This window comes from Apaloderma vittatum, unplaced genomic scaffold, assembly GCF_000703405.1.
Source record: "Apaloderma vittatum isolate BGI_N311 unplaced genomic scaffold, ASM70340v1 scaffold2411, whole genome shotgun sequence".
NCBI classification, from domain to species: Eukaryota; Metazoa; Chordata; class Aves; order Trogoniformes; family Trogonidae; genus Apaloderma; species Apaloderma vittatum.
This window is the reverse complement of record NW_009700608.1, coordinates 27,636-47,336: the sequence shown is the minus strand read 5'-3', so window position 1 is coordinate 47,336 and position 19,701 is coordinate 27,636. Positions and strand designations below refer to the sequence as shown.

General features: G+C 34.6%; 2 protein-coding genes across 2 annotated transcripts in view; one reads left to right on the top strand and one right to left on the bottom strand.

Annotated features, from left to right (window-relative positions):
- Window positions 1-1,183: 1,183 nt before the first annotated feature.
- Window positions 1,184-2,369, top strand: PMCH (pro-melanin-concentrating hormone). Its single transcript, XM_009878789.1, has 3 exons — window positions 1,184-1,432; window positions 1,889-2,090; window positions 2,320-2,369. The coding sequence occupies exons 1-3, from the start codon at window positions 1,184-1,186 to the stop codon at window positions 2,367-2,369; spliced, it is 501 nt and encodes a 166-aa protein (XP_009877091.1).
- A 352-nt stretch (window positions 2,370-2,721) lies between these two features.
- Window positions 2,722-19,701, bottom strand: part of PARPBP (PARP1 binding protein) — a 43,420-nt gene continuing 26,440 nt past the window's right edge. Inside the window, exons 7-10 of the mRNA XM_009878788.1 lie at window positions 18,523-18,701; window positions 13,335-13,416; window positions 3,699-3,849; window positions 2,722-3,056 (exon numbers count right to left, since the gene is read on the bottom strand). Coding sequence (XP_009877090.1) covers window positions 2,722-3,056; window positions 3,699-3,849; window positions 13,335-13,416; window positions 18,523-18,701 — 747 coding nt within the window. The remainder of the gene's footprint in view (window positions 3,057-3,698; window positions 3,850-13,334; window positions 13,417-18,522; window positions 18,702-19,701) is intronic.

Here is a 19,701-nt window from a genome sequence, read left to right as displayed (position 1 = left end):
CACTCCTTCACATCACATCAGTGATAGGTACTAGCAGAGACCATCAGAACACCAGTTAAAACAACAACAAACAACACAACCACTGTAAGAAATTGGTGTTGTGAAGAAAAGTTTACATTTTGTTCCTAATGTATGACAGTAGAGAAAAAGCAGGAAACACAAAATAGAGAGGGAGGAAAACACAGGGGAACTGGTGCTATTTCTGCTCAGTCAATTTCTTGAACAATTTCCTAGTGGCTTGCCTTGGCTAGTAGGCTTTTTGGTTCACTGCACTGATCTAAAGAACAAACATAGGCTTAGGAGATGAATACCAGCTAAGAGACATACAGCTACTGAATACGTGGTTTGTATCATTGACATTAAGTGATTAGCTGAATTTGAGCTTGCCTCATTTGATTTCCAGATAAAGGTTAAAAAAAAAATTATGCAAATCTGAAGTTTACTTTTCTTTCTACATTCTCAGCAAGCGTATCTATGTTATTTGTACCTGGGAAAGGTCCATTTTCAGAAAGAAAATGCAGACATATAATCACTTAGGTCTTAATACAGGCTTCTAGACATAAGCTCTGAATAATGTAACCTGACCTAATGCACAGCAAAATACAAATTGATAACTTCAGCTCTAACACAGTAGTAGACTAAGCTATTGTTAAATTTCAAGCTCTTCAACTCCTTAGTGAATCAGTTTTGATCAAAAACTACGAGATCGCACCTTTACAATACGGTCCTTCTTACTTATGTAGATTAATTCCTTTTCTTAAATTGCCTTAACTAGAGCTAAAGCTTTATAAACAACACGGACATCACTTTTGTGAACTTCGTTGTACTGATCCATCAAAAGGAACTAATCTGTGCTGCTCTAAAAACATAAAAGGAAACAAATTACCCATGCTCAATATCTTAACTCTCTCCTTCACATCACATGAGTGTTAGGTACTAGCAAAGACTAAAGAAATGTTTAAGTGGTTCTAAACAACAGATGGGATTAGAAGGATTATAGGAAAGGTTACTCCTTAATATGAGTCATTTCACAAGAGTGAACTCCTCAGCCATTGAAGTAGTTTCCATTCAATCAGTAAAATATATAAAGTGGGCACAGATGAACATATCAATCTACAACTAGAAAAGCTTTCTTAAAATTTGAAAACTGCTTAACTTCTATGCAACCATCAAGTAACTAAGAATGTGTATCTCTTCATACATGTTAATTCTCTCTCTCTCTCTCTTTTCTCAAGGTTTTCTACTCTCAGTTTCAAAATCTCTGCAAAAGATAGAAGATGAAGATATGTTGCTAACCACATTAAATCTAGGAAAAACTCTTCAAAATGGAGATAGAACTGCAAACAGAGGAGCTATACCTTTGCTGAAGCATTTTATGACTGAAGACAGCAGCGTTTTGGATGGAGAAGATGACAGAAACATGAAGTTTTTGGTGAGCTTTCAGTTTTATATTTTGGCTTAATTGTGAAGTGAAAATTCTCTTTATAGCCCTTTAGAAAAAAAGTATAATTTAAAGCAATAATCCAGCGAAAATGCCAAAACATCAGTTTAGCATACTATAGTCAAGAGTAAATTTTCAACTGTAAGAATCTAATTCCAAGATTTTAAATGTGTTGAATAAATGAAATTCATTTTTTACAGAGCTATATGGATCAAAAACTTGTGCAGCAAGAGGTTTTTACCTTCACCTAATATAAGACTCATTATTTTGTCATATTCTTTACCATAAAACCATTTCAGCCAAAGATGTAATGCAAGTCATTACTTTTAAAATATCATCTTGAAATATAAAATATTTGCACTGCTAATCTAAAGCATACAAAGTCATGTATAAAAAGTGAATACAACTGACTTTTGAAATTGCTACTCTTGTTTTGTCTTAAAACAGGACACAGGTTCCAGACGTGATTTTTTAAATCATGTTATGGCAATCAACCTGCGTAGAAAACAACTACCTTATTTTGCACTGAAGGGAGACATGGTTTTTCCAGCTGACACTGAAATTCAAAATATTGAATCAATACAGGAAAGAGAGACTCCTGACGAAGAAAATTTAGCTAAATTCCCTATAGGAAGAAGAGATTTTGACAGTAAGTCTATTTTCATTTTTACACAAAAATTATTTCATTCCGGTAAAGTATAAAACAATATCTACATAGCAATTTGATTAAAGTTCTTTTAGAATCTCTATGTCTATTGTGGTTCCCAGAGGAGAAGCACTTGTTAAATCAATACTTCCAGAGGCCATAAAGAATTCTAGTTCTTTGATGATTTAAACATCCAGGTTTTTGGTTGTTTGTTGTTTTTTTTTTCTCCTAGTGCTCAGATGTATGCTGGGAAGAGTCTACAGACCTTGTTGGCAAGTCTGAAAACTACTGATCTACACCCCCTTCTTTGAAGATTAAATCCATAATAAAATGTTGAATGTAACTTGAAGTTAGTGTGGCTATACATACGCATCCAAAAAAACTTTCCAACTGCATTGTAGAGGAAAACGCAATTCACTATGAAAAAGGAACATAGCTGCAATTACTTATGATGTATTGTTATTAAAAAAATAAAACTTCTGCATAATCTAGACTCATAAGTATTTGTCTATTATTACACACAAGTTCCACTTATTTGAGTATGAAAGGAAGCAATTCATTCATTTCACCCTTTTCTTGCAAAATTTTACAGCTTCTGAACCAGGCAATGTAGCACATATTTCAAAACAAAAACTTACAGTCGAAAAAAGTGAGTTAATTTTGCCTGACCAGCAATCAACTTAATCTTTCTTGCAGTTGCGCTGCGCATTCTTTTTCCACCGATTTTGCTGTCCAATTCCTCCTGAGAGTTGTTTGAAGTCTTTGGTCTCTTAGCAATTTTTATCAAAGATGGTTCACTTCCCTTATCACAGATTACTTTGTCATTATTCAAATCCATCTGTTCATTCCTGGAGTTCTTGTTTCTTGGCTGACAACTCAGCTTTCCCATTTCTGTACAACTTCTAGTCTGGTGAACATTTTCAGAAATAGTTCCAGGCACTGGTACATCAAGACATGAATTCATACCTTCTGTCATGCAAGAGTATCAAAAACATATGTGAAGAAATGAAAAGTTACCTGGGATTATTCATCTTTTTTCTATCAAAGGGCTGCCATGTGATTTTTTTTTTTAAATCAAAGCTAGTGCTTTATCAGTAAAACAAAACTATGCAGGTCATTGCAGTTACATTTGCTGGGTTCCTAGGTGTGCTGACAATTTAGAATGACATTGCTCAAAAACATGTGATGGAAACTAACTTATGGAAGTAGATTTAGAACTTTAAGATATTGGAAATATTGCTTCAAGGTCCTGGAAATTGTATATATGATACAGTATATAGTGGAGTAAACCAAATTTTCTAATGGCAAAAGTACACATTTCGCTTAGCTTACTGTAGTAAAATAAGAAAAAACATTACATATGTAATATGCACCCATTTTTTTACCTCAAGAAAGTATCAATACATACTTTTCATACAGATTTATATTTTCAAAGCATTAGCATTATAACTCTAATGTAAAGACATTTAACTGATCATAGCATACACAGAGCAATGAGACATGTCTGTTTTTTTCTTGAAAACATTTATACTTCAGATTTACTAAAGCTTATTTGATAACATTTCAAATATTAGTTATCACGTTTGCTCAGTCAATCCTACTACAGCTTACCTGCGAGATATCCAGCTTTTAAATGTTGCTTGTGTGCAGGATCTATGCAGGTTGGAACCTGGCCACTGCTGAGGAAATGCTGACCCATTATTTCACTCACTTCATTCTTGTATGTACATGCAAACTGAGATTTGATCAAAGATTGTTTCACCTGAAAATAGCAATCTGGAATTAGCTTTATTTTTTAACAATAGTAAAAGACTACTTACTACTGTAAGACTAGTAAAATTAGTGTCCCCTTCCTCTTTCTTGAAAGCTTTTAGGACACATAGAATACCTGAAAAATTAGTATTCTCACATAAAAAAATATTTATGAAGTATTCATTTCCAAAGTGTAAAGGCTTTCGAGAATACTAATTTAGTAATTTTTTTTAATCTTTTTTTTATCTCTTCTAGAAAGTTACACATTAACTTGCATTAACTTTTAAATCCTGAATGTAACATTTTCTGTCAAAGTTACCTCCCTCTTTGAACAGAATTCAGTCTCCATTTTGATTAGCTGTCATAGCTGCTACAGTCAATTAACAAAACTTGTAAAGGTCATCATCTCTGAGAGGTCAGTTTATAAATGCCAATTACAGGATGAGTCTCACCACTTAACCAGTTTAGACACAGAGTAAGGCAAAATAATAAAAGTAAAAAGGAATGCCAGATAATATAAACTAAACTTCAGTATACTTGTAATTAAAACTGAAATATAAAATACTATTACAGATCTTTGGCAAATTTCAAATTTGCCATTTGCTTACAAAATAAAGCCATTTCCCTGTTGAAAGTCAATGTCTAACTCCATATTTGTCAAAATATACCCACACCACTTAAGTTGCTAGAAATCTACAGTATTGAAGAACATTACTGTATCTGGTTCAGCATGTTCATCTCCACCTATTAGACTTGGAAGCACAAGTAAACCGAATATTTGGCTCAACTAAAAGAAAATAAATAGATATTTTTGATATATTCAATATATCCATATTTAATGGAATCAAGGGTTTCAGGTCCAACTTCCTCAGTTTATACTTAAGTTACAGCTTCACATCAGCTTAGAATTTCAGGTAAAAGCTTTGTGCTTTCTGGTCAATTTATCATAAGTGCTATAGACTCTGCAAGCAAATTATGCCCTCACTTCCATGTGAAAGTCTATTGGATTATATAAAACACGTTGAAATAACACAAAACAGAACATAGAACATAAAACTGTGATATATTAGGATTTCAGCTAATAATTCTACTACAACAGCACAGGTGAATTCATATAAATTTGAGCTAAACATAGCACAAATATCAGCAAAAAGAAAAATAAACATTGTCACAGAAGAAAAGTTGCTATATATATAAATAATGGGAATCATTTATCAGATAACAGATTTACAGCCGCTTTTCTGATTAAAAAGTTTACATTATGCAATTCCACTTTTCTTCTTAACACAAGCATGTTTAAATCTTACAGTTCAAATTTGACCCTTACAGATATATTTTTCTCCTGACTCAAAATCCCAGCTTTAGACAGAAAGAAAATATTATGTTCTCAGAAACCTCCTTTCATAGAGGCTTTCATTCACAAAATTCAGTCATAATTTATGCCACATTCATCAGATACTGTTTTTACTCATATAAACCAGCAGCTTTTCATCACTGAGACGCAACCTAAGTATCTCTTTGTGATACAGCAGTTGGTCAGGTGAACACATCTAGTCTTTTTGGAAAAAAATATCCATTTACTGAAACTTAGTTCTTCTGACTTAATAGCTCTGTACATGAATAGTTTTACTTTAAACTTGGTATTCACTTCAAGAGTACAAAGACCTGATTTTTCCACTTGTCCATCACTTCCAAAATGCAATTTCGCTGGGCTAGATAACAGTCTGGGAAAGAAAGGCAGATTTAATAGGGAGAAGTACCCAGTCTGACTCTCCAGAGTTCTAATCTTTTTTACTATTCTGTAACTAAAACATCTACCAAAAGGTAAGAATTTGTACAAAGACATATACAGGGTTTTGTGTGCTTCAAGTTTATGCCTTAGTTCAACAAATCATTAAGTGTATGTCATTAACTTCATACACTTTTCAGAAAGCATTTTTAAGAATACAGAATAAACATAAGAATTTGAAACACTTAAAAATGCAACTCGAATTTAGTTTAAACTTAATCAACATCTTATATTCTGAATATTGTAATTGTACAGTAAGGGGCTTATATATTCTTTAAGCTTAAGGTTACTGTAATAATGATGAAAAACATTTTTCTGTATTTGTTGTATTTCTTAAGCACTTCATCTTAATCCTTTAAAATTCCCTCATTTCTTATTGTTCAGCAAGTAGCACATCACAAATTACACAACAATAACTTGCACAGAGTTCCATCAAATTCATATTGCAAGAGGCAAACAAGGTAAAAAATGTGCTGAGTTGATGAAGCTATATTAAACAGCACAAAACCCATCAAACTTGACAAAGAAGCATAGTTACCATTATATAGCCAACAATAAATCCAGTTATTTTTTGGGGACATCAGGACTGCTTTTTACCACTCCCATCCAACACCTCACTAACGTGGAATCAAATCATAATACGTGGAATCAAAGGACAGCAGTCAACTCCAAATACAGAAAAACTTGCAGTAAACATCCATCTTTGTTTCAGCTTCACTGAAGCTTAAAATATGCCTCAAAACTTCACTTTGCATTGCATCACATACCAATTAGTCATTTGCAAACAGTATGCAAAGGTCCACAAAATATTAGTTTCAGCTGATGCAAGTACTAATCTAGAGGGTATGTATGAATCAAGAGTGCAAGACTAGGTTAGTTGAAGCAGTTGAACTTCCCAGCTAGTCTCGGAACATATATTTCCTAGTAAAAACAACTGTATTACATTGAGTGAGGTAGCAATAGGTAAATTTTAATAGCCTGAAGCACAAACAAAAGAGCACAAGTCTAGGGCTGAATGTCTTTAAAGAAACATTCTTCACTGGAATATTTTTAATGAAGAAAGATCAACTTAAAACGTGATTGAAGCACACATAGCAAAGCCTGTCAACAGCTTGAAACGGCTCTTAGAAATCAGAGTTCTTTTAAATTAAATTCCCTGAAATCCACTACTTTGAGAGCACCACCCTAATGACCCACAGTTCTGGGAGACCAAAAAGATGCTGGTCTCAATTTGCTAATTTGGTAATAAAGTAGTTGCACACAAATGGCGTGCAATGAACTCAGACTTACTATCTCCCCTCCTCTTCACAAGCAAGGAGGATGTTGCTGTTATCTCTGCACAAAGAAAGAAATATTGCTGCATTTTAAAAGAAAGGGCTTGCTGTTATCACTGTTCAGCTGGAAGAAAATACAATACAATTTAAGAGTGTTTCAGCATGTGTGGATCAATTAGTAGTCCTAAAGAACAGAAAGAGCAGGACATTCTCTAGATATAGAAGGCAAGGTGGTAGAAGTTCTTCAGCTGTTGAAGATGCAAATATAAACCCTTCACTTTTGTATGAAATATTAATGGTGCATGCTCTGTTTATTTCTAAAAGTTAGTTGATAATCTATTCCAGATCTCCTCCCAGCATCTGCATACAGACAGTACTGCCAATATTTGGTCACCAAGAATGTTGAAATTTGGGTTTTATACACTGGAATGGCATAATAGAATTTGAAAACCTACATCAGTAACAACAAACACATGCTTTTTATTTTCTAGCCAAACAATTAGAGTACTATTTTGAAGAGAAAAATAGATAAAAAGAGAAAATGTCTTTTCTCCATTGTCCTTCTAGAAAAAAAAAAAGTAAAGGTAAGTTGAGAGACAAAGTTGCAAAAGGGAAGGGAATTGCAAAGAGAAGAGTAACTAAACAATAAATCATAAGTATTATCACCAAACCAACATACTCCTTACAGATTGAAACTACTAGTCAGTATAGTGTTCATAATTATATTCCACTTAGAAATAAATATTTTCTGCTACAATAGATGAGACTACTACCTGAGGAAGATTGTTTTTTCTCTATTACTATGAATTTTCTGCTCACAATTATTGTGGATATACAGAAAACTCTTGATAACTTCCTGTTGATAGTTTTCCAAGTCACGGTTTATTTGTACTGGAATCACAAATAGGCAAAACAATTCTCTCAAGTAACAGCATTTAGAAGACTAAGCAATGAAAAATAACAGAAGTGCACGAAGCTAGATATTAAGTCATTTTATATAGGCATGAACAAGTCACATGAGAAAGGCAGACTGGGATTTTTTGCTTTGTGGAGCTTTTTACTTGGAAGGATTTCTATACACAGTAAAATTACAATGAACTTCAAGCATGCCAAGATTTGTTAGAGTTCTGAAGCCACAAATTCCTTTTAAAACTAAAACTACAGTTATGTTCCCAACTCGAGGGAAATAGTGCCTCATATAGGAAAGATTGTCTCCAGTTACATTAAGAAAAAAAAACATGTCAAACTACTGAAACTCCTTGCAGCTGTTTCAGGGTAAATGTGTTAACAATGCAGCAGGATTTCTAAAACAATGTATCAAAAGGCCAAAACAATCCTAAGTTTACAAAGAAAGCTCTGTTACTCTTTCATATATCGCATGCTCATAGTCTAATAGCTTCTGTTCCTTCCTTCTCAATTCCTAAAGTTCTAGGTTTCACCCAAGCCCCATTAGTTCAAGATGAGTTTTACCTACAACTTGAAAGTCTAATTAATCCTTTCTTGTGCAGACAATAATTTTATTATGCCACATTTTTGTGGTCTTAAGTTGTTCTAACCTAAACAAAGCAGGTGATTGTAACAGTCCTATTCCTCTCTCACTGACAAGCAAGACTTCAATAACCCCACTGAAATCAACAACACAGGTAGTCAAACAACAGGGTATCTACCCATTTCAGATAAATAGAAGTATGATTCAAAGCAGCAGACATAAGGTTAGATGAACCCTTCTCAGAGAAAATACCTCTCTCCTGCCCAATTAAAGTTTCCTCATATTTTTATAAAGCAGAGAGGAGTGATAAGGACAACTGACAATAAGAGACATAATTCAATAGATGTTCCATAGACCTTTCTGAAACCATTCACTAAAAGACACTTCACAAACAATATATAAACTCAAAATTCTAAATTGTCTCTCAAAGGAAGATTGAGTGTCTTATTATTAATTACTCTTATCTGCTTCTGCTGGAAGGAATGAAAAAAAAGAAACATGCTAGTTCCCCAGACTTCCTCCTCAAGGAATAAGAGCAACAGCTTTGCCTCCTAACAAATGCTTTTATAGTTAGGTGATCTTTCTGCACCTCTCCCAGTACTTAATGAAGACTGAAAGACAGAAATATTTCTTTGTCTTTCACTGTTGCCAGTAATTTGTTTTGGCACAATGGAAATACCCACAAATTTATTTTATTCTAAAACACCAATTCCAGTTCATAGCTACCTGTTCACTTTATCCACTCTCCATATTTTTAGATACTAGACACATACACATGATGTTTGTGCTCTAGGTCTAAAGATTATCAGTCTGCACTCCTCCAGGTAATTCTGCCAAAGGTGAGATCAGCTCCTCTTAAGGAAGGAGCGGGCCTAGTAATTTTATTGTTTCCTCTCTCTTCCTTTAACTTAGAGAAGTCTTTTTCCTTTGACTGTCTAGATTTTCCTAGATTTGCTTTATTCAACACATATATCTTGATGGGACTCAGCATATAACCAAAGTAATCACTACCATGGGGTTCTTCCCCTCTCAAATATCACGGGAAAGGAGACTTTTACAAACAAGTTCTGTCTCATGAGTGATTGTGCATTTGGACTGTAGGCTAACCATCCAACCACCCTATGAGAGGCAGCATGGCAAAAAAGGCTCAGTTTTATGAAACTATTGCCATCATCACGCATACTGCATAAGAAACTCAGAAGAATCATCGACATTGAGAAACACCATGTCCCTATTGTCTTATTCGAAAAAAAAAAGTACATTATCTCTTCAGAGTCAGTTGTTAAAATGAGTGCATTATGCACAACAAAATTTAGAACTGTAAATTTTACAAGCAACCTGTACATATTTCAAGATAGTTGTATGAAATAATAATGATAAATACTAGTACAGCACTTGAGATCTATGGTCATGGACAATGAATTCATTGTGCTATGTGCTGCACAGTAAATAGAGAACAAAATTTATTTCTACCTAGAGACATTACAATCTAAGACATTAAATATATGGATTCACAGAGAAAGGAACTGAAATTAGTCATTGTAACAGTACTTTGTGCTGAGGTGGAGGCCTGTTAACTTTTGGAGAGAGGTTGATTTAAAGGTACTGAGAAAGGTCTAAAAGGAGGATAATGAGTTCTGCAGATACTGCTTCAGCCATAGAGAAACAATATAAAGCAGACAGTCAAAAGAGCTAGTCTGAAGATAACAAACAATGAAGAATGGTATAGCAGGCTGAATGTAAGCAAGAACAGATATCTCAAAGCAGCAAATCACAAATAATCAATGGGTTGGGGTAGATTAAAGCAAGAAGCTCATACATACTGCAACTGAAATTAACAGAATGAGATGTAAACAGAAGGATGGTATCTAGTATCTAAACACTTTGATAACAGGTTTTTCTATGGCAATCTTAGTGAAGAAAGATAGGCTAAAGCTGCAACTCTTAAGCCCCCCAAAATACACTGCAGCACATCAAAACCCGCAAATTGATACTTAATACATTATATTTGAGTGGACACATGGATAGAGATGAATATATTCCAGGGCTGTTATGGAGTGAAAAACTAACAGTTTGGGATACCATCCTCAGTGTCAAACATATCAGGAAAGACAGACATATCACTTCAAGATCAACAATTGGGTATTCACAGAATGGTATAGAATTAACACAAATGTCAGTTTTGACAGAAGGGACACTTAGGTCGGATATAAATCTGTGAACTGCTCATTTAAAGACGACAGCCAAACTTCTGTTTGTAGAAATATTCTACCTTTTATCAAAGAAGGTACAGGAAAAGAGACAGACAGAGCCCCATATAGTCTTCACAGAAAAAGGAAGAAAAGGAAGGAGTAGAAACAGGCAAAAGAAACTCTGTAAAAATTGGTAGCAAGGTAGAAAGAAAAACAGAAAAAAGATAAAGTGAAAGATAAGTGTTTTCAAGAAATCAGGATTTTATGTAAGAGGATAGAGACCAAGGATGAATGGCAGAGAATTATCTGAGTTTTAGTTAGAGAAGTCATTATGTTTGCCAATAGCAATTTTAGTTGACTGGAAGGAGATGTAAGGCTAAAGTGAATACAGGAATACAAGAACAGTAATTCCAGCCTTCACAATAATACAATATAGCTTAGATGGCAATGTTTGACTGATACAGAGAGAAGAGAATTGCAAATATAACGTGACTCTACGCTGATACCTAATTGAGGAACATTAACACTCTGAACTGCATGATTTTTATTTTCATTTTTTAAATGGAAAAACATCTTGAGATATTTGGCCTCAGTTCCATGCTGCACTTTGTCTCTCTGGTACAATAGGATACGCTGGAAGAAAGCCATAAAGAAGACTGATTGAGATTTCTAGAGGCAGTTTAGGAGCCTCAATTTTGCTCTAAGATATGAGTTGTACAGCCCCAAGCAGCCATTTGGTTTAACATGTTAGTCACGTCGCCATCCACACTGCTAAATTAGGGAATTCACCATTACAAATTGAATCCACAAAAGATAATGCTATAAGCAAGTTTTACAGTATTCTAAGCCGCCAAAGAAAATTTAGAAGCGTAAAGCACAGATTTTAGACTTATTGCTTGTTCTCTTTGAATTTTGGTTTTCTTAAGACAAAAGGTCATTTTCATTTCAAGATAGTCATCCCCAATTATGCTAGGCACCTGCTGAGCATCCAAATCAGTTTTAGAGGTTCACTGAAAATCTCAAGACTTGGCTAAAACACCAGATGTTTCATGCTATTTTGCCACAGGTACATTTTATTTTGGCAACCATGGTGAAGCAAGACTAGAACAAGAGTCCCACAGAAGTTAGATTCTTGTATTGTATTATCAAAGATCATAGGAGTCACAGAATCCTTATTAGTCAGACACTGCAAAAGCAGCACAGGACTGTGTCGTGATGAACCTTTGCATGCAACTCCTACTCCCAAAATATAGCTTACTCAATTACTCTGAAACCTCTGAAAGAACTACTATTTACACAGAAATTATGACAGATAATTTGGTATTTTTGATTAGCAAAACATTATTTCTAAAAAGAGTTAGAACAGTTTTGTAATATGAATCAGCCTAAAGACTCATATTTTTGATTGTTTCTGTCAAAAAACTTGTGAGTTTCCAGTAAAGGTCTCAAAGGTGACAAGTAATTACTTTTAGGTAATAATTTTGGTACTTTGACACTGAACACAGCTGTTCATGAATCAGGTTACAAAATCTCCACTAAGATAGGAAAACTATCTACTTCAATGCATTATCCAAACAGCATATCACATTTTTGCTGTATGAGTAAAGTTGTAATTTAAATACAGTGTTTATCACAGAATTAATAAATGAAGAACCTTTATCAGCTTTAATCTTTCAATTTGCCTATGAGTTTTAAGCTAAATTTCACCATAAGTAGTGCATGTATCCAAAATGCCCATCATTCATCCCACCCCCATTCCAAAAAAAGCACTCAGAATGAATTTGCAGTATATTTAAAACACATGCTGGAAACACTGACAGTGCTTTTCATTTTACTTCCTTTTAATAACTTTCTACTTCTCAGACATGTCCTATACCAAAATTCCCCTCGTGTCCTGTGGCAGAAAGATATTTTCCATTGTGCAGCTCTAGAACTATTTCTGATGGCTTAAAGCACCTCTGTTCTCTTCCTTATATACTAATTACATTTATAGTTTTACCTGTTGTCAAGATTAAATTTGTAAAAAATCTTAAGTCATAACTTTTATTTAGCTGACTGTCATAATGCCATGGAAGATACAAGCTCTGCCTCTTTCCATAGTCCCAATATTCAAAAAAAAAGAAAGACTATGTGAAATGCAATACACCAGAAGACTGTAATTTTTAAAACCACTGAAGCTGTTCTTTTGAACAGTGTCACTCACAACACCAACATACTCTTTTAACGCTCCATTTCACCTACAAAACAGCAAACACTAGCATCTTTATTTTATGGTTCACATAGCAATGTTATGGAAATGTCCTCAGAATGTTACAAATAAAAATAACTTGCCCAAAAATGCAATTATTATCATTATTGCACTTTTAGAATGCCTCTACTATCAGAACTGAAATCACATTCCTGTGTTCAGTTTTATTTTTTTTCACATAGCTTCAGTTTTATTTCTACAGTCCTGAAATACACAGATGGTTAAATGAAGAGATATAAATGAATTCAGTATATCTCCATTAAGAGATGTTCATTAGGATGTATTTTTAAGTTTAAAGCCTTTCTCTTCTGGAGTTTTAGATACTTCCATTCATATTACAACAATGTTTGAGCTGGCCAATTCCCATAAGTTAATCACAGTTACATCTCTTTAGCTATAGGATACATTTCAGCCAAATATTTGAGAATTTTAACAGCATTATTTTCATTTTAACATTGTTATTTCAGTGCATTGAAAGTCACGTAAGAATACCTACACAGTACCTTCATTTTTTTTTCATCCATACATTTCTGAATACGTTGTCTAAGAGGTTTTGGAGAAGATCCATTGGATTGTGCTGGAGATCTATTTTAAAAAGAGATAAGAAGTATAGAGAACATGTAAAAGCAATTACCTAAGAAGAATAGTTACCATATCAAGTTCCTCAGAAACAGGAAGACAAGTATCTTTGCTTTCCAAGCCTTACTTTGTTTTCTCCCTTCCTAAGTAACCACATGTGCTGTGACAACCGAAGATAGGACAATGAAACCAAGCCTACAGTTCCAATTTTTGGTATTGTTTTGCAGTATGTTTACAATACTGTAGTTCTGCAATATTATTATGTGTGATTCTACTTACACCCCCCCAAGAGGTTGACATCCAAAGTAATTTTCTTCATATTTATAGAATTCTCAGTAGAGACACTTCCAATCTGCTATATTACAGTATGTGAACAGATACTTATATTAGCATGTAATGCAAAAAGTTCACACATATAAGATATTTTAGGTCTTGAAATAAGAATTAACGTGTGCATCTGTAAATAATTACTTCTCTTTATATTTGTGGCACAGCCAGTGTGCATATGAGGACAGGTTTTTTTTCAAAAATAACTCATTATTTTACTTATTTAGCTTGTTCTGTTCAATTATAACACAAATACAGTTTATTTAATTCAGGTCTTTATTTTACTTATTTCTGTTTGTTTGCGCTGGACCTTGCAATGGCTTTGCTATTTAAATTGCCAAAATAAGTAGCTTTAGAACCAGAACAATAGCATAGATGGGAGCATGCTGGAGTCCTCTTTGCAACCCAAAATGACAAAATTCTCAGCATCCCATTTTTCCAATAGCTGCTGATTCCTGAGGATAAGCTACTGATTAAATCATCACTGCTTCACCAGTGCATGGATAGGTAAGTTCCCTTTTCAGTGCCCACAGAAATGGGTTTTCAAGAAATTCTTTGTTTTGTACACCAGATCAACATGAGTATTCCTTAAATAGCAGGAAATCCGAAAAAGCAAGAAAAGAGCAAGCAGCAATGACTGGCTTTAGCATTAATAGGATAAGAAGGTAATGGGGATGATACAAAATACAGCAGCAAACAAAACCTGAATACTTGTTGAACATGCAGAACCAGAGAAAAAGAATCTTTACTGCAAAAAGATTTGAAAATACTTAATCCATGGTCATGCAGAATTTATGTCTACACCATAAATAATATCACTAATTATATCAGAAACACCTTACTTTGGTTTCAGTATCATCACTATATCTTTATGTTTGCTTAAAAAAATTACAAGTACTATGGGAAAAACATCAGACTTCTGCCTTGCATGCAGTTTCAAAATACAAAAGAAAATCAAGAGAATTTTATTTTAACTTCTATAATGCATTTCTAAAAATAATATTTTCAAGAAGATTGAAATGAGTTGTTTACAGAAGGATAATATATGACAGAGGTACTAGAGAACAGGTCAGCTTAGTTTGGATGTTCTAAAATATCAAGGATGTATAGTTGATGCTTATATTTTCAGTTGCCAAATACACATTCATTTCACAAATTACAATGAAAATATTTTTAAATAAAGCCAACAAAAAAAATAACACAATAGCTGCTTCTCAGAAGTAGCATTTTTGCAGGATTTCAGTGCAGAGAAATCAGCCTACTCAACTGATCTAGAATTTTATTAAAAGAAGACTAAAACAAAGCAAGAAAAATTCCTAAAATGCTAAAGTTTTGAAGAAGAAATGCTCTCATTTAAGCTGTCTTCGTCTGAAAATTAATAGTGCTCTCAAACTGACCAGAACCCAGACAAAACTACTCAGAAACTTTAAATATGTCTTGGGAACCTTCATTAATGAAATCTCTAGAAATAACAAGAAGTATTTTAAAAAAACTCAAAACAAGAACTACCATGTAATCAAAACCCATAAAACAATAACTATTGTAGGAGGCAACCAACAATCTGACACACAGAATCAGATTAGCAACAAGAATCTGAGAAGTGCAGTGATGCCAAGTGCCAAAGGTACTGCCATTTATGCGGTAAACTGTTCCAGATTTACTATTAACAATACAGTGGCAAAAAGACTGCAAATATTTGAGACATAAGCATTAGCAAAGAAGTGTCACACATAGAGGTGCCTGTATATAGGAGCAAACCAGAGTGACACCTTCGCTACTATCCTGTGTAGAATAAGGTGCTCTGCATCCTTCAAGCAATTGGAACTGTACAGTAAATCTGCTAAACAAATGCAGAACACAAATATTTGATAAAAATTCAGAACAGATGTTGCTTGCAAGTTTCATTTCTGCTTTTTGCAAAGTTTTTGATTCCTAAACCAATCATTTAGGATAGATCATAAATAGCCTGTGTGGTAGGTGAGGAACTGGCTGACAGGTCACACCTGGAGAGTGGTGGTAAATAGCTCTTTTTCAAACTGCAAACCTGTCACAAACAGGGTCCTCCAGGGATCAATACTGGGTCCAACGCTGTTTAATATCTTCATAAGTGATCTTAATGATGAGATCAAGTACACCCTGATGAAGGTTGCCAATGATACCAAACTGAGTGGGGGAAGCAGACATTTTGGAAGGCAGAGCCACCCCTTCAAGAAGACCTGGACAGGCTGGAAGAATGGGCTAACAAGAATTTTAGGAAGCTTAGCAAGGACAAGTGTAAGGTCTTGCACCTGGGAAAACATAATCCAGGAGTGCAGCACAGGTTGGGAACTACCTGGCTGGGGAGTAGCTCTGCAGAAAGGGACCTGAGGGTCCTGATGGACAAGCTCAATATAAGTAAACAGTGTGCTGCTGCTGCAGCAAGGAAAGGCAAAAGGATGCTGCGTTGCATCCACAAAGACATGGCCAGCAGAGGTAAAGAAGTAATTACGCCATTCAGCTCAGTGCTTGTCAGGCCACACCTGCAATACTGTATTCAGCTCTGGTCCCCACTATACAAAAAAGATGCGGACAGGCTGGAGAGGGACCAGAGAAGGACCACAAAAGTGATCAAAGATGGGGAAGTATGTAACATGAGGAAAGGCTGAGAGAAATGGGTTTGTTCAGCCTTGAGAAAAGAAGGCTTAGGGGAGACCTTATCACCGTGTTCCAGTATTTAAAGGATTGCTGCAAAGAAGATGGAGACTTCCTTCTTACAAGAAGTCAAGTAGAAAAGACAAAAATTTTTCACAATGAGAACTATCAGCCACTAGAATAGTCTCCCAATAGTTGTGGATTCCCCAACACTGAACACTTCTAAGATTCAGCTGGACAGGGTGCTAGGCCATCTTATCTAGATCATGCTTTTCCCAAGAAAGGCTGGACAGATGACCACTGAGGTCCCTTCCAACCTGGTATCCTATGATGAATTTAATAATTTGAAGCAATTATTTCTAAATCAAAGTACACAGGTATTATTTTAAGAAAAAGAATACTGGAAAATAAAATCTGAAACAAATTGACCACTAAGAATTACAAAGGAAAAGACATGTCTAGAAATAAACATAAATTCCCAGAGACCAGTATTGGCTTACACCTTCAACACAAAGTTGTTAAACAAATGTCTTATCTGTTTGGAGAAAATGCAAGAAAATTAATTCAACTGAAAAATCAAATGAGGTAAGTGAAATCAAAGCACTTTTATTGAGAAATAAGTGGTTTAAAACCCATTTTCAATTGAAGAGTTACTTCAGAAAAATAATGCCAAGATTTCTAGCTCTGAATAACAGCAGTGTTTAATTCAGAAGAATTCAGGTGGGTCTTAATTCCATTCAGATAGAGCATTAACCAATATCTGATTAAGTTCCTTTTCATTCTGGTAAGAATATAATCATGGTGAAGTTTATTAAATTAATGAAACAATTTAAAAAGTAATGTGTATGAATTTTCTTGAATCTGAAGTAATGGAAAAATAACCCTGTTTTCAGTATCTTATTTTAAGGTTGTTATGTAATGAAATAGAAATGTCTAACTACAGCTATCCACATATGTGAGAGGTGAGAGAAATATTCCACAATATGTTGTTGTAAGATGCCTTTTATATTAAAAATTACAGGTTTATTTAAATTTCTTATTAATGTAACTATTTTTTAAAGCTTTTTATTAGAACGTGCTTGCTCCTTTGGTTTCATAAAAGAGGTCAATTGGTAAATGAAATTGAACCCTTAAATTCTTTGGATTTTTATATCATTCATCTTCCACTTTAGGACATATCACTTTTTCTTTGCTGTTACCCTTACAACCTTGCACCTGCACGCTCCGACAGCATTGTTATGGTGGGCTCTCACGGGAAATGACTGACACCAGCATTGTAGTTCTTTTATGTCAGGGAACTCCAGAACATACATGCATAGAGTTTAATAAGCAACTGGTAATGCAGCCCCTGCCCTGATGAACAAATGCTCCAATCACCATGACAGACACCAAGCACAGGGACAGCCAACAAGGGGTTTGAGCTCCTCCTCATGAACACAATATAGTTACCCTGGCAAAAGCATTGTTGGGAAACCAACTACAGTACTTCAGAGGACAACTCTCTGGGAATCCTGACTATTTTACTTCCCAGCTGGCCACCAGAGATAGTTTTCTCTTTCCTCTCCTCTCCCTCCTCTTTTGATTTTATTATTCCCCAAAAAGCAACTTTCACCATTAGAGTCAACGTATGCAATCAGCTACAAACCTTACTAAAAAAATCTTCATGCACGTGAATTTGTTTCAATGTCCTTTGTGCAATACTATCCTGATTGTTGGATCATGATACAAAAAAACTATTTAACTATTTAAAAAACAGCTCCACAAAGTAAATGCTAGCTAGGAAGAAAGCAGAATATAATCCAAAAATCTCTTGACATAGCTAGACAAAGAAGCATCTTCAAATTGAAGAGTAATCTAATTAGCTACTGAACAGACAGTATTTGAACTTAGGAGTTCAAACAACTTAAGAGGTGAGTGAAGGTTGCTGCAGTGATATTCCTTCATGGGTTTTGTGCAGCCCAGAAATGTACTAGCTTAAAAAGGTCACAGTACAAAAGTATCTTGGAGATATAGAAAATAGGAATGCAGAGACAGAATATTTTGAGAACTCGAGACTGTTCTAAAAATGCTTTCCCTTTACACCTATTTAGTAACTTCGTCAGCCACTCTCTTAAAAACAAAAAAATGCAACACAAACAGCCTCCTAGTACTTACCTGAAAAGTGTCAAAACAGAGGTGACTCCAAACAAGTTTAAGATTTCATCATCATATAATAGATCTGCTTTGTTCAGGGTAGGAGGATTGACAGCTTCTTCATCCAGAAGAACTAGTAACACTTTTACAGTATCTCTGCCACAATACACAGTGCCATGATTTATTGAATGCAATTTTGGCTGAAAGTAAATAAAATTTAAAGGAACGCACATCAGGAAAGGTCAACAAGCTAGATCAATATCTCACTTCCAAAAGCAACCCATATCAACACAAGGTGTGAGAATCCCCTCCTTCCCTTTTTGTAGTAAGCATTTATGGTGAACTTCCACAGGAAAGTTTCTTCCTAGTGCCAAGCAATTATTAAGAGTGTAGCTCACTGCCAGCCAGAGGCATACACTGATGAGCAAGTCACAGATAAATGTACAAATCTGTGATGAAACCATACAGCAGAAATTAGCATATTATTTTCTACAACCAGTTCAAGTGCTACGGGGTGCACAAATACATTCTGGTGAAGTCCAACACCTCTGACTAACTGGATCTGCTAAAGCAGTTGCTGAGCATTTCATCAAGATTTGACAACAGAGGTACTTGGCACAATCTCCTCTTGTTTGAAGCAGGATGGATTCCTCACAATTTTCCACAAGAATAAAGAATTCCTTAAACAAAATAATAATCCACATCTGGAAGTGCTCAATACTACGGTCAGCAGTATAGATGTAGAACTCCATAGCCACTATGGGACTGCAAGAATCGCAAGTTTGCTAAATTTTTCTTTAAAAGTACCAGGAGTTCTGCAGAGAAATTTAGTGCTTAATATATAGTAGTAGATTTTTTTTTTTAATATAGGCTTTCTTATATATACATATATCAAATAGCCTGACTTTGCTCAGAAGGACAAGTAAAGAATTGCATTTATCCAATCAGCTGACTGCTTTTAAAGAATCTTGAAAGATCAAATTCTATTTCTCTCTATATATTTGATTACATCAATTAGTGTATGTAGCTTTCAAGAAACCATAGCAACACATGTCAGTCAGTTACTATAAGTTATAATCAATAGCTAGAAATAGCAATTACCGAAATGGTTGTTACTTGGCTTTACAGAATTGTCCTATTTCAGTACCATTTAATTTCCTCAAAAATTTATTCTGAACATCTTCAGTCATTACATCACCA